This window comes from Mauremys reevesii, linkage group 1 (genome assembly GCF_016161935.1).
Source record: "Mauremys reevesii isolate NIE-2019 linkage group 1, ASM1616193v1, whole genome shotgun sequence".
Lineage (NCBI taxonomy): Eukaryota > Metazoa > Chordata > Testudines > Geoemydidae > Mauremys > Mauremys reevesii.
Genome location: NC_052623.1, coordinates 102,016,275 through 102,042,847, shown reverse-complemented (window position 1 = coordinate 102,042,847; position 26,573 = coordinate 102,016,275). Strand labels below are relative to the sequence as shown.

At 41.5% G+C, this 26,573-nt stretch overlaps 1 protein-coding gene across 8 annotated transcripts in view; it reads right to left on the bottom strand.

The window, feature by feature from the left end:
• The window catches only part of FARP1 (FERM, ARH/RhoGEF and pleckstrin domain protein 1), a 323,275-nt gene that overhangs the window by 66,250 nt on the left and 230,452 nt on the right, over nucleotides 1–26,573 (bottom strand). For 6 of the 8 annotated variants that reach the window (XM_039543016.1, XM_039542987.1, XM_039543004.1 and 3 more), the window contains 7 exons: nucleotides 18,750–18,864; nucleotides 16,736–16,883; nucleotides 13,263–13,358; nucleotides 11,932–12,095; nucleotides 8,396–8,464; nucleotides 7,469–7,544; nucleotides 5,808–6,048 (listed from right to left, as the gene is read on the bottom strand). In XM_039543016.1, coding sequence (XP_039398950.1) covers nucleotides 5,808–6,048; nucleotides 7,469–7,544; nucleotides 8,396–8,464; nucleotides 11,932–12,095; nucleotides 13,263–13,358; nucleotides 16,736–16,883; nucleotides 18,750–18,864 — 909 coding nt within the window. The remainder of the gene's footprint in view (nucleotides 1–5,807; nucleotides 6,049–7,468; nucleotides 7,545–8,395; nucleotides 8,465–11,931; nucleotides 12,096–13,262; nucleotides 13,359–16,735; nucleotides 16,884–18,749; nucleotides 18,865–26,573) is intronic. The other 2 variants (XM_039543021.1, XM_039543028.1) reach the window with 2 other exon arrangements.

Here is a 26,573-nt window from a genome sequence, read left to right as displayed (position 1 = left end):
GCGACAATGTTCCAAAAGAAAGCGTTATCGTAATTTACTGACCTAATTTCATATCATCTCTAAGCTTTTAGAAACTTCATAAGTTTGGCTGAATTTCCTGAGTTATGGAAATGTTACTTCTCATAATGGTAATCATGAGTCAATTTTCCACTTGATTCCAGCTCACATAAAGTAAGCACAAAACACAGGCAAACAGAAATCATTTAAGTCAGTTGTACGTTGACATTTTTCATATGTATGAAGTATAATTAGGGATTTGATGATTTTCCTTTGCAATTTATATTTGATGTACATCATAATGTTGAACGTGACAATAAGCTTTAGGCAGGTATGAACAATACAATGGATGAGCTGCAGCAGAAATAGCCATATCTGTTGACATGGGGATGAAACTGGATAGTACTATTTCATTTCAAGAGATCATCCTGAGAAAATGGGCCATTCTGTGGTTTATGAAGAAAACGTATTTGTTAGGTGCAGAATGTGGACCCGTTTAAATCAAATACAGTGCAACCTGACTATCCAGCTCTCAGGGTATGTCTACACTGGAGCTGGAGGTGCAAATTCAGCTTGAGGAGATATATCAGTGCAAGCTCTGATCCAGTTAGTTTGCTAAAAATAGCAGTGTAACCACGACTACAGGGATGATGAGATGGACTAGCTGCCCCGTACCTAGGGTCTCAGATGTGTTCATGCAGGTGCCTAGTTCATCCCACTGCCGGCACCGTTGTAACTACACTACTGTTTTTAGCTCAAGTGCCATCACAGCTACCGTGGGTATGTGTACCCAAGCTGGAAATACCACTGCCAGCTCCAGTGAAGAGTCTCAGTCCCTCCAGTTATCCAAAGCTCAATGTTATCCTAAACAAAGTCAGGGCTCCTACGTCAATTTGTTACAATGAAATTAGCAAAACTTATTCAATGACACCCAGGTCTTCCAGGTAAACTAAGTTTTACTAAATCCTGATTTCCAAAGAAACTAAGGAAAAAGTATCCCCAACAGTATCCAGTATATAGGAGAAATGGAGAAAGCTTTTCCCAATAAATAGTTAGTGGATGGCTATGTATGGTCAAGTCCTTAGAGCAACAGACTAGTAGACAGAATTCCATTCTGTTCCAAACTCTGCCACTGTCTCTGAGTCCCTCTATTCACAATGACTCATTGGGTAAATCGCTAAAGTCTCTCTGTGCTTCAGTTTCCCCATCTAATATTCATGGGGGTGCCCTGAGGCTTAATTAAGTATTGTGAATGAAGATGAAAGGTATAGAACTGTGAACTGTAAGTATTATGGTATCATGAGTAATTTAGATGGGTGACATCCCAGAACCCACTGAAAAAGGTGTGAAGTATTAAACCATTTACTGTGACTACAAACAACACGTTAAATGGCATTAGGCCAGAGATATACTCACAGAGCCCATAGCTGACTTGCAGATTAATCAACATCTCACATGGTTGATACTGACCATTTTGTTTCTTAACTTTTTCATTTTGGGAGAAGAACAAGAGTTTATACCAGTTTACTTGCAATCTTCAGCCTCTTTCCCTCTCCCAACTTACTATTCTTTTCCCCCAGGGTCCCTTTGCATTGGTCCCACAGAAACCATCGACAGCTAAATTTTGATGGACCTGGTTTTATATGATAATATTCACTTGGACAGCTCTGTTTAAATTCCTGGCAAATCCCCAGACATAAGTCGTGCGTTTGAGGGAAAAATTTGGCCCAAACACAGTTTTTAATTAAATGCTTGTCTAATGTTATTAAACTGCATTTCAGTGGCATATAGATGACTACTGCAGAGTGATTCATTTTAAATTAAACAATTGCCTATGGAATTAATTAAAGCTATTTCTGCAAACTGAAGTAATTCTTAGTGTACATTTTTTAAAAAACTAAATACATAGTACTGTCAGATAAAAGGAAACCGTTGGAGAATTTTTGTACTCCATGTTGTCTGGAACAATATTAAAAGGAAAAAGAGAAGAAAAAATGCAGATATATTTCATTAGCTAATGATCTCTCTCTTAAGCTGTCAATATTTCCAGGCTACTAGGACTACTTTCACAACGATGATGTAAAATAACATATCCATTTTCTTTGTAGAAATGTGAAGATAGTAAAAGTGGCCATTAAAGTAGTATTTATTTGAGGACAGAAAATAGCATATGTGTAGTCAACATTACCTGTAAGATCTGATTTTTGCTTACCTCCAAACAACATGAAATCTAGTAACTTTTTATAAATATGGAAACTGATTGCAACTCCACCTTGGGAGTTCATTACTTGATCTTTAGACATATGGCTATCAAAGCAACTAATGCATGTCCAATTTGCTATTACTCTACTGTATAGTAGAAAACAGTACAAATGCCAACAAAAGATTCATATACATACTATCCACACCAACAATTTTCTACAATGGACTTCATTTACCTACTTTACATCTTAAATACACAAAAGTTGAAGGCAGTCAATTTACAACTATTCTAAGTCCAAAATAGAGACAACTTTAAGGATGATATACAAGCAAGCTTTTCCCTCAGTATAATCAGTCTGCAGTTTCTAGATTCAAATCTTTAACCACACAGCCACAGGAATCATCACTCCATGCCATCTGCCATTATAACATCACTGTCTAAAGAAATGCTTCAACTTCATTTATGTCTAAAGCCAAGGTATCTATTCCTAAAAGAGGAACCAATAAACTAAGGAATCTGGAAAAATTAAAACTCCTTATTTACAAGGCTACAGTCTACTGAAATAAAAGGTGAAACACATTTCTAAACTATTGTAAACTGATATTAAAATATCCTTCACTCATATTAAACACTTGTTAAAATGTGTTTTGATCAAGGCATTAGAAAAATTATAAAAACTTTTCCTATTTTCCTTGTTTTATAAAAATTAACTAACAAGATTCTGAAATTAACTGCCTAGATTAAAAAACCTTGTCTCATCACTATTCACGTAGGTACATAAATGTTTGTGACTAACACAGTTCAGCTGAAACTTCTTTTCATTATTCAGTTCTGCCAAACTAAATTTATTTATTCCCCCTTCGCCCCCCCACCAAGAACATTTAATGATAAAAGTAAGGCTATTGGTAGGGTAAAGACCATATCCTGTCTCATGAGAGTAATTATCTCAGGGTAGCTGCTGTATAGTACTTGTCTTCTCAAAATTTTCTTAGTTATCTAAGAGCTACTCATTTATTGGTTTTGGATAATATCTAAAATGATCTAAAATGTTTTAATCTGTGAAACGAAAGTTTTCACAGATTTATCCTCTCTCTGTGCACACAACAAATGCTGCTATTCTATGTACAGTACAACACATTTGAAGGCAGTCAGTCTGGTGCGGGGCTGGCTTCATGAAGATAAAATTTCTTGATCCCTAACCAGGGTCGGCTCCAGACCCCAGCGTGCCAAGCGCTCCAGACCCCATTTTGCCAGCAGGGTGGCAGCCGGCTCCGGCGGACCTTCCGCAGTCATGCCTGCGGGAGGTCCACCAGAGCCGCGGGACCAGTGGACCTCCCACAGGCATGACTGCGGAGGGTCCGCTGGCACCGCGGCTTCGGTGGACCTCCCGCAGGCATGCCAGCGGATGCTCCACTGGAGCCGCGGGACCAGCGGAACCTCCGCAGGCACGTCCTGCAGGAGGTCCCCCGGAGCCGGCGACCGCCAGAGCGTGCCCCGCGGCGCGCCACCCTGCTTGGGGTGGCGGGATTCCTAGAGCCACCCCTGTCCCTAACGCACAATAAAAATTTGATAAGAGGTGTTACCATACATTGGCCGTACTACAAATAATTTAGCTACCACAACATAACTAGATCCTGCTCAGATGAACGTTTGTTTCCTGCTCATAGAAAAAAACTTTGATATTGCTGTGTATCATGATGCTGATAAAATAAAGGGAAGGAAAAATGCAAACACACTTTGTAACACATCGTGAAGGACGTGGCTGCTGTCTTTCAGAAAAGGCAATCTGTGCTACTCTTAATCAGCACCACTTTCATCTAAGATTCTTCACTTAAATCACCTCTTTAGTCTCTTTCTCTGTCTTTCAGGAGGAGGAGAAGGAATTCTAGAGTCTGTCTCCAGATATGACAAACTGTATAACCCACTAAATAAAAAACCGAAACTGCAACAGTTCCTGTACATGGATAATTTGTACCCCTACCTCAGCAATTCAAATGTGTTAGAAGATCAGCAAAACAAAGTAATTCTTGCTATAAAAAGGATTAATTAACCTTGTTCAAGGTTTTACTAAGACTTGATTCTGAATATCAAGTTTCCTGCATTTGACTATAAATTAAATGTCATCCCTAACCCTACGAGGCACTGAAGAGCAGCTCTCCTTACGTGGGAGAAAAAAAAATCATTTGACTCAAATAAAAGAGCACAATGCGCCTACTGTGATTTCATTTATGTTTTTCCAAAATGAACAGTCAATTGTCAAAGAAACCACCATACCTACCTACATGTGACTTAACATAAAGAACAGTCAAGTGTATATTTTCTATCTAATTGTAAAATACCACAAAGATAACCAAATTGATAATGGTTCTTCTTCTCTGAAGGGTTGAAGATGCAACATTGTTGTTAGGCTTCAATTGCAACCTATTCTTATTTACTACACCTCCTGCATCTCCTCCCTCCTTCTAAACAGCACGCTTAGTGTATTTGTACAAAATACTTGTCATCAGCCCCCAGAAGACCAAATCACTCTCACAAGTAACTACTGTATAAATGGTCTCAGTCTATAACTGGAACTCAGGCTCAGGTTCCTAGCAGCTAAAGACATGCACACTGTCTTCATCACCAAGACCAACAGACACATCTTCCTCTACCTCTTCATCTAGCTGAAGACTGCCAAAGGAGTACTTATTCCTAGGTATAGGAGAAGAGCTCAGCACTATGGGATTTCCAAACACAAGAGGGTGAGTAAATGGGTTAACGATTTCTGAGTCTGAATCACTAGACTCTGTTCCACTGCTGGTGGAGCCTTCCATCATTTGGATGGCGGCCATGTGATCCATCATGCCACTGGCATATAAAGACTGCATGACTGGACTCTGCTTTGACTGTCCAGTACCTGACACCCCATTTGCCATCATTTTGCCTTCTAAAGGAACCGTTTTAACAAGCCCCCCTTTACAATGTCTCTCTGATCTGTATTCCTGACCTGGTGTCGAGGACACCTTGCTCAGAATAAATGGGTCGGTTTCTGACTTGTTTCGGGCATTTTGATTTTTTTGCAAACGAGGCCTTTGCAAACCTGGAGAACATTTGCCATACCCAGGGCAGCTACAGGCATGAATATCTTCCTCATCACTCCTAGCCCTGCACTCATAGCCATTTTCTGAGACGTAACCCTGAGAGCCAGTTCTATTCAAACTCATGTTAGGACTTGACCCTTTGCTACTGGGTGGCAGTGGAGTGGCCAATGGACTACGGCTGTCAGGGCCCCTAAACAATTCGTCAACCAGTGAGCTGTGCCTTGGCATTCTGGGGCTCCCACCAACATAGAAGGACATATTAGCTGGGTTATCATCAATAGACTCTTCAGTGTCATGTTGGGAAGTCTTTACAGAGCCTGAGGAATCCCTATATCTAGTTCTATTACGATTTTCATCTCTACCGAGAATATAGGCACCACTGGTCAAATCACCCTCATAATTGTCATTTGTTTGGGAATGTGACCAGGTTATTTGTCCTCTGAGAAGGTCATACTCGCTATCTACATCACTGCAGTCAATAAAAGGAATTGAGGTGCTGCTGCCACGAGCAGCCCTGGATGCTGGACCTGTGCTTGGTTGTTGCGACTGAGATCTATTCTGCTGTGTCCTATCCTTAACGACCTCCTCTTCTTCCTCCATTGTCACCATCACCGCTCCATCCACCTTTCCACCTTCCTTAGGGCTCTTCTTCAGGGAAGGGCTCCTGCGCTGTCCAACATCTTCCACTGAAGCTTTCAGTTCCTTCCCTTGCCGGCAGCTCTGCACCACTGGGGAATCTGCATCATCTCCAAATGTAAAGCTACAGCTCTGGAAAGAGAAAGACAGAAGAGAAAAAACAAGAGGGGAGATCATTAAGAAGGAAAAATCTCAGTGTCTGCTCACAGTAAGAGCACCAGAGTCATGCCCGGTAACTTATAGATCCCATGTAGGACTCTCCTGACAACAGAGCTGGTAACTCAAACTTTAAAAAATATGGAAGCCTCCAAGAAGAGTAGATGAAGAGTAGATGATGGACCAGGAAAGAACATGAGCTAAGCATTGGCAAAAAAGGAAATAAATGTGCAAAAAGTTCTATAGATTATTGCAATTTATGATGATACAACACATATGGGCAATAACCAGCATTGTACAAACACCAACATGCCCGCACTACTTAAAAGAAGGTAGACTGGCAAAGGAGATGAATATAAAAAATGGTAAATTCAGTGCAGCCCAATTGCATACAAGAACAAAACTCCCAGAGTAGGTTCATGGGCAACCCCACATTCAACTGGTGGAGAGTCCCTACCACTAGTCAAAAGACTGTCTTCATTCCACAGACCCATGCCAGTACACATCCAGTGCTTTGCTCCATCTAATCTGGTGTTAAAAATATTAAGCTATCTTTTGAATGGACTACAAATTGTACCTTCCCTGAGTTCCCTAGAACAGCCTGCAATGATGGTATGATTCTATAGGTAACCAACACAAATTGCTAAGGCAAGTCAAAGGTTGTGCAGGTAGAAGTTTGCGGGCCACTATAAATATATTAACCAGGCAGCTTGCACCTGCCACTTCTGCTTTGAACAGCAGCCATTTACTGTTAATAGAAACAGAACAAATGCTTGTGATCTACCAAAGATAATAACGTAAGAATTCTTAACGAAATTCCTCTCAGGACAACACAACAGAAGTTCTTGTCAAGGACAAATGAAATTCCACTATCAATGACCTCTGGAAAAAACTCATTCCTTCACTCGGGGCAACCACGAGCAGAAATCTTGGAACCTGACAAGGGTTCCTCACTTTTTTGGCAACTGTATTAGTTCACCAGGCTGAGAGCTCGACTGTGCCAGGCAGTCCCTACTACTTGGGCCTTCCCATCCTTTGTGTGCATTTTAACCCACTGTGGGGATAAGGCGGCTCCAAACCCATGCTCTGTAGACCTTTAGTCTCGCTGTATTGTAGACTGATGTCTCAGAACTGAATGACAAATGGACAGTAAACGCACACAATGGACCAGCCAGGGAGTGGGAATTACAGAACCTGAGTTACAAAATCCTGAAGTATTAGAATAGATAGACCTACCAGTGATTTGGAATCACTGTATCAGGGTATCTGAATCTTTAAAATAGGTTAGATATAAGAAAAAGAATGCCCATGTAGTTTTAAATTATACTCCTCTAATTAGGGATTCAACTGGAAATGCTTAAAGCAAATCATATTGGGTTTCATCAACATTACTGACTTGTTTTGGCACCTCTGAATGCTGTTCTGAAGGTTGTGTAGTCAGACTCCTGATGGAACGAATCTTGCTGTGTTTCCTGAGAGAAATCACATTAGAAGTTAAAGCCATACAATTTTTTTTCATAAATAATCAGCAGCAGTTACTTCCTTAAGAAACAAAAGCACCAAACGGCAGCTTTATAAATGTTTGTCTTGAAACGGATTCACATTCTTTCTTTTTGTAAAATGTAAATGGAGAATGTTTTATATAAACACCATAAAAGAGAATGTAGAGCACTGAAGCAGAAATCTTCCATCACTAGAACATGAGTCATAACACAAACTGTTGCCAGGTTCATTGTACATTTCAGCAGTGACTTTAAACTCACCATGACTCAGAATAATTCAAAGAGAATTGACACTACCAAGTTAGAAGCCTTCCCCTGACAGCTTTCAATTAACCACCACTGGTCAGTTGTGCCAACTAATGTTACTTATCCCCCATATCTTCAGGAATACGTTATTAAAAAAATCGAATCCTTTTCTATTTATGCAGATTAATCACATCCCACACTAAGGGCCTGATATTCAATGAATCTGAGGGAAAGTTATCTGCCAGTGGGATATTCAATGCTGAAAAGTATCCAGCCTATTCACTGAGTTACAAGCTCATAGCAACTGCAGCAATTTGATCAAGTTTCACAGGGCTGGCTGGAGGCTGGTTTGGCCCCTAGTTTAATTTAGAGAAGCCTCAGGGTTGCTCTAACTTATGCCTGATGGTAACTGATCCCTAGGGGCCATTATGCCAGTGACAGCTTGCTGAAGCAACATAAAGGGGACTTTGCATAGGCCAGAGTCAGGGCTCAGCAGTATAATTAACTGGTAAGAACTAATGGTCTCAAATTCAAGAGCATTAAAAAAATAAGACCAGCTCAGTAATCTCTCTCACCTTTCAAACTGCACTTTCTTGTGTCCTCCTTCTTTAACGTAGTCAAGAACCTGCTTCTGAGTCCGGCCGCTGTAACAAAACCACACTTAAACCACCAATCTAAGGTATTACATTTGTTAACGTTTAATACAAATAATGAAAGCAGATTTACTATGTAACTTTTCATTTCTATGTCATAAAGTGATGTACCATCTTTTGTATCATAAAGGCACATTGGTCTGCAGGGAGTTTGATTGAACCATACAGTCAGTGATAAGCCACTTCATGCAGTCCATATTCGCATCAATCACCCACCTACCAACCTTGGGGGTGCACCTAAGAAGCCAGGCATGTCGGTGTGCAGTAGATACTGTACCCTATGAACTCATAGTAAATCACATACACAACTATTTTTACTAGAAGCATTAACTCACATTTCACAATAAGAATGCAATGGATCTCATTGTACATCCATGGATAAAATGTCACTTGCATTTTTTGCCAGGAAAATACTTGTAGACAGATAAAATACAGACCATTTTACCACTGCCTAAATTCAACTGTGCCCCTTTTATGCTGAATTATGTTACTGGGAAGTCACCAAAGATAAACACAAATGAAAATATGTATCTGAACCATTTTTGCAAGTTAAATTTCAGTCTTACCTCTATTAACTGGTGTCAATAAACATTGGTACTGAATGGAGAATAGTGGAAATACATTTCAGGATTAAACTGTTGATCTTAAAGACATTTAACAATAGGTACAAACATCATCTGCAGATTCAGCCTTAGATGGATTTCAAACCTTGCTCTTACAGTCCATGAAAAAGGAGCCAATGGCAATCATTTATATGGTGTATGGTCATGAATACCAGAAGAAAAAGAAAGCAATAGAATTTGCACGGTTAGAAATGCATATCCCTACACCCTGGAGAATGTCCAGTGAGGAACAAAAAATCTCCATACTTGTTAAGACCTGTCAATTGGACAAACTATAGCAAGGCCAATTGCAACAATGAAGATCAATACTTCTCCAAGAATGAACTCAGCACAGATCACAGTGAGAGACATGAAAACAGCATACGGCTCCACTCCAAACTATGTGCATGTTTAATCAAGTATGTTAAGAATGTCTACAATTTTTTCATTTACTCTGGCAATAATTAAATCCAACAATTTAGACTGCAGTTTCTGTCTCCCCCACGAAGACCTCCAGGTCCTTCCATGTCGTCTACTTTATTTTTCAGACCCAGTAAAGAAAGTTGGAGGAGGCAGGGGAGGACATATCAATATAACTATATACCTCTATGAGTCAACTGGTGTCTCTGATTTGGTAGTATTTTGAATTCACTTTGCCCAGGTGTAAATGACCTAACAAGATGCAGTTAGTGGAAAATCAGGCCCGATAGGAGTCAAACGGCATTACATGGGAGATGCTGCAAAGAGCCCATCCAGCAGTGTGCATAAGCAGCAGTGACATAGCAGCATTTTTGCACACCAAGGCCTCGTGTGCACTGAAAAAGGTTTGCCAGTACAGCGATAGATATATATATAGCTATACTAGCAAACCCTCCTAGTGTAGATGCAGCTTATACCTACAAAAAAGAGTTTTTGCCAGTATAGCTTATACCAATTCCCTGAATGAAATAAGCTGTACTGGTAAAAGGACTTTTATGCTGGTACAGCTACTCTTATGCGAGGGCTTTTGCTGGTATAAAAATTATTTTAAAAAAATTACTACACCAGCAAAGTTTTACATGTAGAACTGGCTTGAGGGTGAATTCCTGTCTCTGTTAGCCCCCTTATAGGCATGAAGGGTCCAGAATGCAGAGGAAACAGTGCATTTAAACAGCACAGGGGTGCATTTCTCAGACTGTAGGGAGGCCAGGCAAGGAAAATCTACTCCTTTTGTGATCTGCAGAGCAGAACTCCTTCCCTAGGAGCATGAAGGGATCTGTTGACAAATCACAGGAGGTGGGACTAGTGGGCCTGATGGTGCATAGATGGATTGTGGGGGTTGGGTTGGGGTGGAACAAGTACAATGGAGACTACTGGCTTCTTTTCACCATACCCTTTAGCAGTGTTCCCTCTAATTCAGTGGTTCTCAAACTTTTGTACTGGTGACCCCTTTCACATAGCAAACATCTGAGTGCGACCCCCCCCTATAAATTAAAAAAACTTTTTAATATATTTAACACCATTATAAATGCTGGAGGCAAAGCAGGGTTTGGGGTGGAGGCTGACAGCTCGCAACCCCCCACGTAATAACCTTGCAACCCCCTGAGAGGTCTTGGTCCCGTTTGAGAACCCCTGCTCGAATTTTTCCCACAAATGTGCAGAATGAGTTTTATTATGTGCACCAATACGGAGGTGATTTGTGACACATCACTTTTGTATTGGTGCACATAACAAAAATCATGTGGTGGGGTGGGGCTGAGGGGTTTGGAGTGTGGGAGGGGGCTCAGGGCCGGGGCAGAGGGTTGGCATACATGGGGGGGTGAGGGCTACGGCTGGGGCTGCAGGCTCTGGGGTGGGGCCGAGGATGAGGGGTTCAGGGCTGGGACAGAGGATTGGGGAGTGTGTGGGGGGGTGAGGGATCTGGCTGGGGGTGCAGGCTCTGAGGTGGGGCCAGAGATGAGGGATGAAGAAGGGTGCTCTAGGGCTACGGCGGGGAGAGAGAGGACTCCCCCCAGCTCTCTCTCCACACAGCAGCACCTGGGCTGGGGGGAAGAGGCGCTTCTCCCCACCGTGGCAGCTCTGGGCTGGGGTTGCGGGATAGGCGCCGCTTCCCCGGCCACAGAAGGTCTGGGCCAGGGCTGAGTTGGGGCCAGGGGAGGGGAAGGGTGCCCCAGCCCTGGCAGGTCTGGGCTGGGTTCGGGCCACCCCTCCCGCAGCTGCAGCAGGTCCGGGGCTCAGTTGGGGCAGGCGAAGGGGCACCCCCATAGGTGCTGACTCTGTGGGTGCTCCAGGGCTGGAGCACCCACAGAGAAAAATTAGCAGGTGCTGGCAGCCAAGCTTCCCCTCGACTCCAGTGCTTCTCACTTGCCGGCGGCCCCTCTGACCTACTCTTCCCCCTCCCTGCCAGCACCTCCCACCCACCGTGAACCGCTATTTTGTGGCATGTAGGAAGCTCCTGGGGGGAGGGGGGGAGGGAAGGGGAGGAGCGGGGAAGAGGTGGGGACTTGGGGGAAGGGGTGGAGTGGGGACGGAGCCTGAGACAGGTCCAGCATTCCCTGGCTAGAGGGAAAGTCGGCGCCTATGGTGTGCCCCTCCCCCAGCAGTGCTAAACAGGCTGCCGCGTGGCTGCGCAGCTTACAGGGAATTTAGCCCTTTAGTAGCAACTTTCCATCAGCTACTGTAAGGGGAATTTAGGCTTTTATTCCACAGCGTCCCATACATTACTCTGCTTGAACAGGTGGGTTAGCAATCATAAAGCAGCAGTTTGCAACACCAAAGACAAAAACATTAAAGATCTAGGATTAAAATAAGGACAATGTGATTTCAATGGGGGAGAGGAACAACAGCAGGAGACAGAAAGGGGAAAATAGGTCTTACCTGAACCTAAATGATGAACCTCTAGTAAAAAGAACAGGTTTAGGCTTTGGTTTGGGCTCCTCAAAGAGTCTGAAAAAGGCATGGTGTTCTACACAGATCTTCCAGAAAGACTTGCAAAAATCCCGACTGGCCATCAGGAATTCCAAGGTGTCCTGGAATGAATTCTAAAAGATGTAATAGCATTATTGACACGAGTGAGCAAATGAGATAGCAATGCACTGGACATATACATTGATACACAGATGCTATGCTACAAATTCTCTCTCCTGACTCACTGGTCTCCTGGCCTAAGGAGCCCTCCCATTCACCCCAAGAACCTCCTATATACTCTTAGCAGGACTAACAAATAGCAATTCCCCAGGATTTTTCCCATTGTCTCATGTAACAGACCTATTATAAAGCTCTTCAAATTATTTTAAGAATATACTAAATCAGAATAACCTGTGTTTTCTCCTCATTCTAGTTTATATCTCCAGCCACTGACACTTTACCATCCAGCCAGGAAAGAACAAATGGATTTTACTGAATGGCAGCAGCATCCATATTTCTTTGAAGCACAGTGCTTGAGTAAGACATACAAATATAAACGGCAGTAACTTTTCTGAACTGTCATTTTAAAAGGAACGTCTTGTGAGAAGTCCTTCAACTAGTTTAATACGTCCTTTCCCTTTCCTGAGAAGCATTTACTCATTTCTGCTTCCCTACTCCTGCTTTAAATCTTTTCATTTGATTTGATACCAGCCTCAGAACATTTGTATTGTGCATTATTACAATACAAGCGACAGGATATATCTCAGAACTAAGAGTCCCATTGGTCAGAAATATAGCTTGGGAATGGGGGTCTGCTTACCATTCCCAGTACCACGGCAAAAGCACTCCATCTTAGGAAGCTGAAGATCACAACTGCACACCACAGCAGAGGTGCATATTCCCATAGTTAAATATCACTAACTCATCAATCTGAGATTAATTATTAAGTGTGTGCACTACACCGAGTTCACCAGCTTTAACAGGAAGCCTCACCTACTCAGCATGGCATTGAGACAAATATTTTAGTACATGGAGCCACAGCCATGGAAATATTTGATATCTTTCACGGACATTCAGTTCTTAGCTTCTCTGCTGAGTCTGCCCAATGTGGATGTCAATTTTAAGACAGACATGAGAGAAAATGTTATCAAAGCACTAGCCCCAGAAATAAGTGTAAGTGACCAATTAAAAAAAATCCCATTGATTACAAGCCAGGCAACTCAAACATCTATTTTATCTGCCTCTAGGTATTTACCAGAGAACCTCTCCTCAAATTTCTTTGAAGAATATCAAGGACTTACATTCACATCAGGCCGTAGCTTGATAAGAAAACGCTTCCTCTTGAAGCTCAGCTTTCGAACCTTAGCCCAGTTGAAGGCATTGATCTTGGTGTGACCCTAAAGATGACAAACCAAGTGAAGTCATGTTACAGATTAAAGGAAGAGTTTAAGTATTCCAAGCATGTATCTGTAGGGCAAATTTGACAGTTATCAAAAGTACTTTTGCATAATCACTGTTTAAAATGTATTTGCTTGTAATGGTGCTATTACTAATTGTTTAGGCTCCAATCCTACAAACACTAACACACATTCCCAATTTAAGAACATGAGTAATTCCACTGAATCCAAGTACTTAAAGTTAAGAACATGCGTAAATGATTACAGGATTGGGTGCCTTATATTGCAGTAGTGCCTATATACCCCGTGAAGATCAGTGTTCCCAGGTCGACCCAGTCTGCCCAGATGATGTTACAGTACAATCTTATTAAATGTTTTACTGTATGAGTTGTCAGAGAATATTAAAAACTACTCCATTCCTCACACACTACAGAAACTTCCAAACTCTATTTTTATCTGATCAGTAAAATGAGCATCCCTTTAAGTATTTCCTCTTTCTGGGGGAAAAAAAAAGCAGAAGTAAGCAGTAGCAGTATTAATCTTTAACATATAGTCATAGAAGTAAAAGGAAAATATATAAATTACTTGACAGTGTTTATGTGATGAGCCAAAAAATGCCTTTTAACAGTGCTCAGGAGCCATATGTCAGGAGCTATGAGTCATGCTATGAAAGGCTTTGTATATGTTCACAATCAGATTGCACCATTTGAGCAGAACAATGTTTTCTAATTAATGTATGCTAAAATTAGAGGAAGATTTAAAGTATTAACTATTTCAACTTAGTAATAAAAATTCATTATTAATATCCTTATAAACCTGCTTAGGAGTTTCTTATAGTTATAAAAGCAGCTTCTACTAGATTCCTAAATGTACAGAACTATTGCTTTTAGCTTCCACATCAGACAAATATACAAGCACTGACACTGTGATGATGTTTGTTAGATCAGCCTGCTGTCTAAGAAAGTTACATTAATGTCATAATCATCTCTGCTAGGAAATTCAACAGCACAGCAGATGGGTTCTAAACTTTATTTTAGTAAAAATAAACATTTGCAGTCAGCATTTATGTGATTTGTGAATTAACCTTTATTTTCCTTTTTTATTTTAAAACCATTATAGTTTATTTTGCTCACCTACAACATCAATAAAGGCGAAATTTAGGGCCAGTCTTGCAAAGGGAACTTACCTGCATGAACTCTTGTGCCAAGGAGTCTAATGGACTACAGCGGGTCTGGGTTTACTGCAATGGGTAAGAGTCTGCACAGAAAGATTCTTTTGCACGATTCAGAGCCTTAGGGATTGATCCTGCAAATGCTCAATATTGAGTGTAGTGCTTCCTATCCTGAGGAGTCCCACTGAAGTCATACACAAGATCATTAGTAAGTGCTAAAGTCAATGGGAGTTGTGCTCAATGTCTTTCCAAGATCAGGCCCATGCTCCCAGAACTTTTAACTGGATCGGCTAAGATGGACCCCTACACCTGCAGAGACCCTGTGAAGTGAGTGAAGTTTTGCTGGGGTGAAGGGATCCTCCCACAAACGTCTAGCTGAAGGATTAGGGCCTTAATTTGTAATGGTTCTGACCACTTTAAAACAAGGCTAAGGAAAATTTGCATATAGTGGGCATGGCTCCTCACACATGTAACTACTTAGTCTATGTTCTTTTTTTAGCAGCTTTCAATGTTCTTAGGCAGTGGTTCTCAACCAGGAGTATGCGTACTCCTAGGGGTACACAGAGGTCTTTCAGGGGGCACATCAACTCATCTAGATATTTGCCTAGTTTTACAGGCTACGTAAAAAGCACTAGTGAAGTCAGTACAAACTAAAATTTCATACAGACAATGTCTTGTTTACACTGTTTTATATACTATACCCTGATATGCAAGTACAATATTTATATTTCAATTGATTTATAATTATATGGTAAGAATGAGAAAGTAAGCAATTTTCCAGTAAGAGTGGGCTGTGACACTTCTGTATTTTTATGTCTGATTTTGTAAGCAAGTAGTTTTAAGTGAGGTGGAACACGGGGGTACGCAAGACAACAGACTCCTGAAGGAGGTACAGTAGTCTGGAGAGGTTGAGAGCCACTGTTCTTAGGCATTCCTTCAATTGCTGACCAAGTGATCAAGTTGTGAGTTTACTGACATTTTCTATTTGGACACTTGTGCGGTTTTTTGGTGGGATTTGTTTTTTTATTAAAGTAGCCGCATTGGAACTGCTGGTTCAGAGATTTTTTTTTTTTAAAAGGTCTAGAAGATGGATTTTTTTTATTTTGAAAAAAAAAGGTTTCAAACTTGAGTTTTTTTTCAAAAAATTAGGTTTTTGTTTTGGTTTTAAAGGGAATAGTTATTTTAATAATTGCAGTAACTCAAGTTTTAAAACATATTTTACTCAATTTTTTAACCCTCAATTTTGATGCAGAGACAGGGTCAGATGTTTTGAGCCAGAATGTCAGCTTGTCAGGTAGGCCTATGAAGCTGGGGGAGAAGTACACAGGAAGAAGAAGCTTGCTGCACAATGAAGAGATTGCTACAAGGCCCTGGCTGGGAGAAGCAACTAGGGATTGCCCTAGATTTTGCAAAGCCCATACAAAGAACTCTATGGAGAGCCTCCATCTAGTTCTCTCCCACCTCTTCCTGACCCCCTCCCCACACCTCCTAACTCCCACTCCCCTGCCCCCACATACTCGCTACTCCCAATACCTGCCACTTCATGCCTGCCTGAGACCCTCCTTCCTTGTTTATGATTAAGGCTGTGAGTCTGTTACAGAAGTCATGGATTTCATGACTTTCTGAGACCTCCGGGACGTCTGCAGCTGGAACTGCAGGTGTGGCTGACCCCAGGGCCACCACAGCAGCTGGTCCTGAGGCTGGCCACACTGGCCACTGCTGGGGTGGCCCCGGGGCCAGCTGCACCAGCCGCTGCTTGGCAGCATCCACTGCCGGAGCTGGGGCCAGCTGTCGGCCCCTGGGGACTGCCAAAGCAGCGCCCCCCCCAGGGAAGCTAAGATTTAGTCTGGGGCATTTATAGTAAAAGTCATGGAGAGGTCATGGGCCATGACTTTGTTTATTGCCTGTGACCTGGCCATGACTTTTACTAAAAATGCTCATAACCAAATCTTAACCTTATTTATGATGCCCTGTGGCCTCAGATGACCCACCTCCAATGTGCATCAGGATAGTGAGGAGATGTAGCCAACATGTAGCTTTCTGATCATGGATCAAAGGAGGGTAGTTAGGGAAGTCAGTCTCTTCAATAGCTGGTGCCGCCACTAGACACATTTCACACAGAGGCTGCACCACTGGTATAATAATCGCTTTTGTTAAAAGAACAGCCTGTTTTAAAGATTAAAGCCATGATCAGAGCAGCTCTAACCTGAAAAACTAGAATGCCTGTGTTAGCAACTGCCAGGTTGATCTTCGTCCCTTCCCTGTCCTTTGCTGGATGCAACCGGATTCCATACATCTCCAACCGACGGGCAATCTCTAGTAGCTGGAAATCTGATTCTGCTGGTGTCTGTCCACTTTAGAAACAAAAATGAAAAAGAAAAGTCAAGAGACTTGAATTCTCCACATCCATTAAATTGGAATCAAATTACTTCTTTAAGGAGCAAAAAGACATTTCATCATGGAGACTGGTTCCTGTTAATTAGATAACATCCATATGGCCATTCCAAGTCACCCAATCTCAGCAGCTAGAACAATAGCTCTGTTCTCAAAGACCAAGATTTTTAAAAGCAAATAGTGATTTTGGATGCCTCAATTTTTGGGGCCCAACTTGCGATACCTCAAAGAAGCCTGATCTTTTCAAAAGTGTTGAGCATCCATCTTCTGAAAATCAGGCCTATTTATGGTGTCTCCAGTTAGACACTCAAAAATTGAGATAGCCAAAATCACAGTCACTTACAAACATAATGTCTATTTCAAACAGAGCCCATGTCTCCACTAGGAGCTCCTTACCCATGTATCTATACCGATATACTATGACAGCAAAGCATTCCTAGCGGTGTGCTTTGTACTGTTATAGTGAAACCACCCCTCCTGAATGACACAAGCTATACTAGTAAAAGCACAGCTTTGCTGGTACAGCTGCCTCTACTCTAGGGACTTCTGTTGGAAAAGCTATGTGGGTCAGCTATTCATACCCTTAACTGAGAAAAAAAAGTTCCGCTGGCAGAAGTCTGCACTATAAAGCTAGAACTTGAAAGAGCCTCCCTTAGAAGCACAGAGATATTAGATTGTGACCAGTTTTCACCTAAAATACGATTGAGCAGGGAAGCAGAGTTCTGGGCATCAGAGTTTTAGCAATTATAGGATTGCTATATTTTCTAAAATAAAATAATATATTACAGTTAAAATGTTCTCATTTTAATCAGATGTTCCCTGCTGATTATCTAAGAGGTCCCCTACCATGGGCATACCACCTTAAAAGCACACATACAGATGTTCTTTCAACGAAGAATTCTAGCTCCCAAATTATAACAACGTGAGAGGACATAAAAACAGTTGTGTACACAAAGCATTTTTTCTGGCTGATTGTGTGCATCTTCAACCACTAACTAACAGAATTTTATATACATTATTCCAACAGAATAGTAAATTATATGGCTTACTGGGCTCATGAAAATAAAAGATTATATGAATATTGTCTACTATATAATTGGGTAGGATAAAGGAAATGTGCAAAGGAATAAGATGAAAGACATTGAGGGCAGTGAACATACATTTTGGGCTCCATACATTTTAAATTCTTCATATTAAATCATACAGTCCTGATTAACATAACTGCTCTTACAAAAACCACAACCAATAAACCCCGAACTTCACTTACTTCAAAATGCAATGGCTTGAGTCTCGAATGGTTCTTAGAAGCATAGAAATTCCTGCCATTCTGCTCCTAACTGATCCTCAATCTCTTAACTCCCTTCTAAGACTCATCTCTTCTCTAGGTTATATGATACCTAACCTCCCATTTCTATTCAGAGAACCTCTCTGATTCCCCCTGGCTCACAAGCTTCCCCCCAAATTTATCTTTTGAGCCTTTTGTTACTGATCTATGGCAGTGAAAGATATATTCAATGACCTTGACCTCAATGAGAGTACTGACCCAATTATCTGCAGGATCAGGGTCATCATTTACAATTGTATTTGCATGCACAAAATTGACAATGAATCTTTTTTGTGAAACAGGCTGAAAAAATAATTGAATGCTAGAAAGAAAATCAAAATCTACTGATGCTCTTTAAACATCTTGTACATTGACGTGAAAGGGCAAAAAGTAACTAACTCATAGGCCTGAAAATCTTTTATAGCTAAAGCTCAATATATGTTCACAGTCAGAATTACACTGAAGGAAAGGAAAGTTAATAAGAACAAAAGCTGGGACTTACATATGATTGCGGTGAAATTCCATGATTTTGTCTTCTAGTGTTTCTTGTTGAGGTATATACTTGTTCTTCGCTAAGTGTTCACGGTCTATGGTTTCATCAAAATCCCCAATCTCAGCTAGAGAGGGACAGAAAAATCAAAACCTGGTGTTTAATCTATATTATTCAGTCAAACCAAAAAACAGAGTAATAAAAGCCTGTTTGTCCAAATCTGCAATATGGTTTCATAACTCATTTTCATTACTGTATGTTCCACATATTCCTTATCATCTTTACAGGCAGGGGCGGCTCTAGGCACCAGCAAAACAAGCTGGTGCCTAGGGCGGCCAAATCTAGGGGGCGTCCCCTGCCGCCGAGGGGGGGCGGCAGGCTGGGCCGGCGGACCTGCCACAGTCATGCCTGCGGGAGGTCCACCGGAGCCCCGGGATGACTGGACCTGCCGCAGGCATGACTGCGGAGGGGGCGCTCGTCCCGCGGCTCGGCTGGACCTCCCGCAGGCATGACTGCGGCAGCTCAAGCGGAGCCGCCGCGTCCGCGAACAGTCCGCAGCCGCGGGGGGGTACAGCCGAGCCACGTGGGACCAGCGGACCCTCCGCAGTCATGCCCGCGGGAGGTCCGCTGCTCCCACGGCTCTGGGGCGCCTCCCGCGCATGACTGCTTGGGGCGGCCAAAACGCTAGAGCCGCCCCTGTTTACAGGTAACTGAAACAATGAAAAGTAGCCCAAGAGTAAGGGTTCTCCTGTTCCCCACAACCCTACAAGTAGATTTTAAAAAAAACAAATGAAATAATTTCAAAGATGTATTGATTTGGGTGTGTGATAAGGTTTGGTGGAGGGGCTTCAATTTGCTGATGAACATTTCATTGGAGTAGATCAGCTTCTGTCAAGCTCATTGTGACACTCAACACAACAACTTCATTTCCTCTAGAACAACAAATGTGCATTTCTTTCCCTAAACTCCACCCCAAAGTTTCATGCATTTATCCATTATGTCAAATTCGAAGACAGACATTTTTGGGGTGGTTTATTTGTTTTTTAATACACACATATATTGCAACCCAGAGATTTATGAAGCATTTGTCTGTTTCGTATTTTGCAGAACTTCAGAACATCCAGTCTTTTTCCTTTCTCTGGCTTATTGTTATATTTTGTTTCTGTGAACTGTGTTTAATAATAAATCATTTCTCAGACTGAAGTTGCCCCCAACTGCTGCAGTTGTTGTAATTACAAGTATGCAACAGTTCACTATGTAACCCACTTTTTAGCTCTGCCACATTATTTTTGGCAAACTACATATGGGAATCAGAATATTTAATAGCATGTTGCCTGCTACTCTATCATACATTATTTACATGTTTCTGCTATCGGTTTCTTTGTAAAATGATATTCCCTCTGCCCATTATTATCCCAGAGTACTAGGAACAGTACAATGAATGAAGGCTTTTACTGATCTTTGTCCACCCCTATGTGAAAGATCAATACACCCCAATATCCAAGCAGTATAGCTTTATTAATCTTTTATACCTAACTAGGTTCCTTATAAAGAGACTAAATTAAAATCCAGGGATCATACACAGACATTGAATAAATTCTACAACTTCTACCTCTGAAAAGAATGAATAGATGATGTGTTAGAAGACCATGCTGTCTGTTCCATCACTCCTTGATACTCTACCTCTTTCCACTGCTGGAGGAAATGAGAATCCTCCTGCACAAAAAGCCCACTGTTCCATATCACTAACTCTCGTTTCACTGAGACCATGTCTAAACTATGGGTGCTACAACTGCGCAGCAGCTGTAGTGCCATAATGCAGGTGGCTTCCAGTTCCTACAGCAATGGAAGGAATTTTTCCGTCACTGTAATCCGGTAATCCACCTCCCTGAGGAGCGATAGCTAGGTTGATGGAAGTATTCTTCTGTTGACCTATTTGCGTCAACGCCAGGACTTAATGTCAGTGTAACTACAGTGCCCAGCAGAAGTTATGTAGCTATGCCGATCAACATTTTAAGAGTAGCTCACGGCTCAGATTTCTATTTTGTTCCCAAGGTCAGAAATTTTGAGAGTCATCCTTGACTTTGAACTTAAAAGGAAAGGAAAGATGTTTAAGGAAGAAAGAAGACTGCCTATCACTATCTTCATAACATCATGAAAATATGACATTAGTTGGACCCAGGCTCTACTGAAAATATTATTCACATTTTACTCACACCCATGCAAGTGCTTAAAATTCCCTTTTGTATGGCTTTCCTAAAGCCCTACATTCTTTAAACTTCAAGAGGCCAAACGTATTCCAGTCAGACTATTCTCTCCCTGCAGCAATATGATTTCTGCCACTTTCACTGCATCTACCGCCCCCAAATCTATTTCAAATCAACCTCTAGGGCTTCCAAAGTCCCCAGGACTTGTTCTCTCTGACCTCATATTCACCTACTTCTCCCTCTTCCCTCCCCAGTCTCCTACTTCCATTTAAGACCCCTTTCTAGTATTTCTCTACAGCAGTGTTTCTCAAACTGGGGTCACCGCTTGTGTAGGGAAAGCCCCTGGTGGGCCGGGACGGTTTGTTTTTACCTGCCCCGTCAGCAGGTCCAGCCAATCGCGGCTCCCACTGGCCGCGGTTCGCTGCTCCAGGCCAATGGGAGCTACTGGAAGCGGCGCGGGCCAAGGGACTTACTGGCTGCCGCCAGGGGCTTTCCCTACACAAGCGGCTACCCCAGTTTGAGAAACACTGCTCTACAGATTGGGCTGCACTTTCTGGAACTCACTTTCCCTCTGAGCCATTCCCTCTTTTATTACTTTACTACCTTCCTGATCGTTTTAGTCAAAGATTGATTTTTAACCACACCTCACTTTTCTCTACCACATTAGCACATGGCTCTGTTCTCCCCTTGCTGTAACTAGCCTGAAGTATTACTTCTAGTATCTCTAATTGCTTTTACATTTCAGCCCTCTCTTTTTATCTGCTCCATCTTTTTACCTCACATTTCTCCTTTCTGCATGACTCCAAGTACCAAAGCATATGCAGCATTCTCTGTTCTAACACACTTTCTATAGTGTTTTGAGACATTTTATGTAGCATCTTTCATATAAAATAATCTGTTTTGTAATATATATGTTAATTTTAATATAACCCATTTGATGCTCTCAAAATAGGATTTTATATGAAGAGCAGGCTGTAACATCTATGAAGATACTGCCAAAGATGTACCTATCACAAAGGGACTCCTGGAAACAGAAACCCATCATGCAAAGACCCGTTATGCAGTGGTGGATGCACACAGCATGATGATGCAACGCCTTTCTTCACCTCTTGCCTCCCTGCTCTTTCCGCTTTTATATCACTGCTGTCAGCAGCTGCTGATTTTATATTTATTCAGAAAAATACATCAAATAATTTTTTAGCCAATGAATAAATGTCAGAGACAATTTAAATACACTATTGAGTAAAGCAGATGAGATCCCATTATAGGAACCATCAGGGCCAATTCTCACAGAAAACATTTTAGGAGATACAAGATATCTTCAGTGAGAACTATAGTCACATGGGGTCCTAGGAGGGCTTGCTAGCACAACAAATTTGGAAACTTTACTATTACACTGGGGCGTTGCGATAATTATACAGGATTTTGGTCACTTGTAGATGGGAACAGACAATATTAAACTCTAGTCCATTAGAAATAACATGCATGTATAATATTAAACACATTTTTAGGGGTTCATAAATCAGACTCTTATGTGTTAATTCTAAACATAATAGACAGATCTGGGACTAGAGAAAGAGAAATAAATCCCATCCACATCAAGCTCTACCAGTTTAAGATAATACAGAGGGTTCTAGAATCTTATTCCCTCAGTGGCTGAGCCTCTTTCAGAGCATAACTTCCTATTATTATACAGGAACTTACACATTTTTAACATATGAGACTTTTTTTAAATGTTCAACTTGTCAGAAATTTAGGTCCTGTCTAGACTAGTAGACTCTATAATTATTAAAGATCTAGTGAAATAACATTATCAGATGGAAAGGAGTGAAACTGGTACAATTGAGAAAAGGCATTTTTAGTTTAAAAACTGTTTAAAACTTTGTCTTATTTTTGTTAACTATTTCACTGCAATGACTACTTAACATTTTGGAGGGAAAAAAAGGAAATCTTTGGAACAGATTCAACACCACAAACCCTCCAATTTAGGTGCAGAAACTAACAATATACATTCTCTGGACACCCTCTCTCCAATATAAGACAGCTACCAAAATCAATGTAACCAGAATTGACATTTCTGATATTTCTCAGGTAAAAAAACAAAACAAAAAAAAAACCAGAAAATTTGTTTTTAAAAGGTATTTTAAGCACTTGCATGGGTGATGAGTAAAATGTGAATAATATTTTCAGGTATTCGTCACATATAATAAAATCCCACAAGCACAATTAAAATTATAATTTTATATATATAAAACAATACGGAAAATCCCATCTAGTTTAATCAGCACCCAAACCTTCATCTGCAGAGAAGTCCTGATCAAATGTTATTTAAGACTTTTTCAGTGAAGAAAAAGAACTGGCTTCTTCTAGCAATTAAAATACACTGTTGCATACATCACACTCTTAGTCTGGCAGGAAAGAGGAACAGTTAACTAAGGCTCAATCACTTTAGATTTTTCTGTCCCTTAGCAAATCTCTTGTTAATGATGAACAGGCTAAAAGAGTAAATAACTTACTCCTTGCCTATGATGACAGATCTCTCATGTTGTTCAACTTGCTCTTAGCATGGCTTTAATCCTATGGATCATTCTATCCTACTTAGTCTTCTTGTTATGGACTGCACAATTTATCTTTCCTTGTTTAAATCCTAACTCTGCAACCAATTCTTTTCTATTTCTGGTGAGGGCTTTAAAATAGTTCCCACTCCATTGCGAAATCCAGCCTAATGACAGGTCTTTGAAGTAGAGGGGATGGAGAATGGGTAGTAGAGCACCCATAGGAAGAAAGTATGTCAATGAACTCAAGTTACTTTACATGGAACCAACCTCTCTTTCTTTTGAGTAATTGTCCCTATGGGCACTCCACTTCACCTAACTTCTGAGCAGTACCTAAACTGAGAGGGTGGGTGCTGAGGAGTTCTATCTAGTACAGACTGGACAACAGCCATCCAAAATGCTGCATCAGATCTGGAAGCATACCGTGACGTAGTGCTGGGAAAAGGTGTGAACAGATCATTAGGTGGCAAATTTACGAATGTCTTTGATGAGGACATTCTTGAGCAAAGCAATAGAGGTTGTCTAGCGTTATGGTGGAATGGGCAGTCAGCCTGGAGGAAGGATGCATAGAAGAGAGTTCACAGTAGGATAAAATACATCCTAAGACCCATTTGTGTAGTCTTTGGGCAGAAATAGGGGCTCCCTTCATTCTGTCTGCGAAGGAGACAAAATGTCTAGAAGAGGCTCTGAAGGGTCTAGTTCTAGATGGAAAGCTACTGATCTCCTGACATTCAAAGTGTGTTGACTAGCATCTTATCTAAAGTTGTGCAGTTTAGAAGATGGGTAATTTTATGTCCTGATTAATGTGGAAGTCTGAGGAAATGTTGGGGAGAAAATGAGGATGTCCCACTTTGTCCCAATAAAAAACAGTGTAAGGTTGATCTGCCATAAGGGCTCAGAATTTCCCTACTCTTCTAGTTGACATAACAGCTCTGTGAAAAGAGGATTTCATGGATAAGTGCAGGCGAGAGCACTCTGCTAAGAGATTGAAGGGTGGTCTCATTAGTGCACTGAGGATGAGATTAGGGTCCCAAACGGGATAGGTTAATTTGTGGGAAAAAGTTGGCCAGTCCTTCAATGAATCTAGAGGTTGTAGGATGTGTAAACAAAAAGAACACACAACAGGTAAGTTGGAGGCTGCAACAGGTGAACTGGATGGACTCAGTGACAAACCTAAGGTGTTTAAACTTAACAGGTAGTCTAAAATGTGTGTTTAGTGGGAATCAGAGGGAGATAAACCATGCTGGATGCACCTGAACTGGAGTGGTTTCCAAAATCTTTATGAAGATCTTCCTAGTGGATGGTTTCCTACCGTTCAACAGCACATTCTGCATTTAAAATGAGCAATCCATTTCTATGCCCAAGAACCATCGAGGAGCCAAGTCTTGAAAGGTAGTGTGGGAAGATTGGAGTAAATAGTTTTCCCTGATTCTTTAGTCAGCAAGTCTGGATTTCTCTGTTACTAAAAACAAAGTGACAGGTGAATCAGATCTGGGAACCATACCTGTTCTGGACAGGATGTCACTATCAGGGTGATTTTGACTCCACCTGTGTTTTATCTGTTATAGGACTTTTGGAAGCAACAGTGTGAGGGGGTGGGCAGAATATGCATACAGCAGGGATCGTGGTCATGGAATGAGGAAATCATCTCCTAGACAATTGCAGCCATGTCCTCCCTTTGAGTAGATCTTATGAAACATCTTTTTGAATGATGTTGCAAAGAAGTCTAACTCTGGGAAGCTCTCAGTGAAAATATCTCCTATAGGGTCAGATTGCTCAGTTCCCACTTGTACTCTTGGCAAAAAATTCTGCTCAGCTTGTTGGCTACGGTGTTCTGTAGATGAGGTACATATGCGGATAAGATATTGATCTGGCTGGCTATGCACCAGTTTCCAAGTTTTACTTCTTTTGTGCACAAGTATAGAGATCTTGTTCCTCACTGGCAGTTTATGTAATACATGGTTGTTTTGTCATCCATCATGACACTGATTGGATAATCTTTGATTATGGGTAGAAATGGGTTGCATGCACACCAAACAGCTCTAAGCTCAAGTAGAATGATGTGAAAGGCAGATTCCTGAGGGGTCCACTTTCCCTGTACTGTAAGGTTTTCAAGGTGGGCACTCCATCCTATCAGAGAGGAGTCTGCTGTTATGGTTTCTGTGGAGGATGGATGAATGAAAAGAACCTCCCCCACAAGTCTAGCAGGGATTCTTCCACCAATCAAGACTTGAGGACTTTTTGGGGAATTGATATTTGTTTGTTTAGGCTGTGCTTTTTGGGCATATAGACAGTCCTGAAAGCATCAGGAATATAATCTGGCATGAGGGGTCATGAATGTGCAGCCTGCCATGTGATCCAACAGTTGCAGGCAGGTTTTTGCTGATGTTTGAAGACTTAACTGAAGCTGGGAGATGAATCAATCTGATGGTAAGTAGTCCCTGAATGTTCCGGAGTCCAGGGTGACTCCTATGAACTCAATACACTGGGTGGGTATCAAAGTGGGCTTTTCTGTGTTGAGTCTTAGTTCCAGTGCGTTGAACAGGACTAGAAACTTGGAACTGACCCTCTTTGTTCTTGTGGGAGAAGTTCAATAAAATGAATGAATTTATTGTAGTTTGTGTAGTTGTATTTAGTACTCAGGGTGTGGTAATTTGCTTCCCTGAATTGTAAGCAGGCAGAGAGTAACTTTTAGGCCCCAAAAGGTCCAGTCATTTATGCTCTTTATTGTGTAGTGTGGGCCTGGAATGGTGTTTGTTTTCTTTATTTACAGCATCAACCATTAAGGAATTCGGGACAAGATGGGTGAATAGTTATTCTGCGCCCTTGGCGGGTACATAATATTTCTTGTCTGCTCTTTTGAAAGTACATAGGACAACGGCTAGTGATTGGCATATTGGTTTTACTGGCTCTAGCAAGGCATCATCATGGGGAGTCAAGTTGGAAGAGGGTCTCATAGAATGCTCTATGAGGAGCAGCTTAAGTCTGTCTTCTCTCAGCTTCCTGCATCTACTCCCAAATGCGATGCAGTGCTTGAAACCTCGAAGGGATGTGTGTCTCCCCCTAGACAGCAG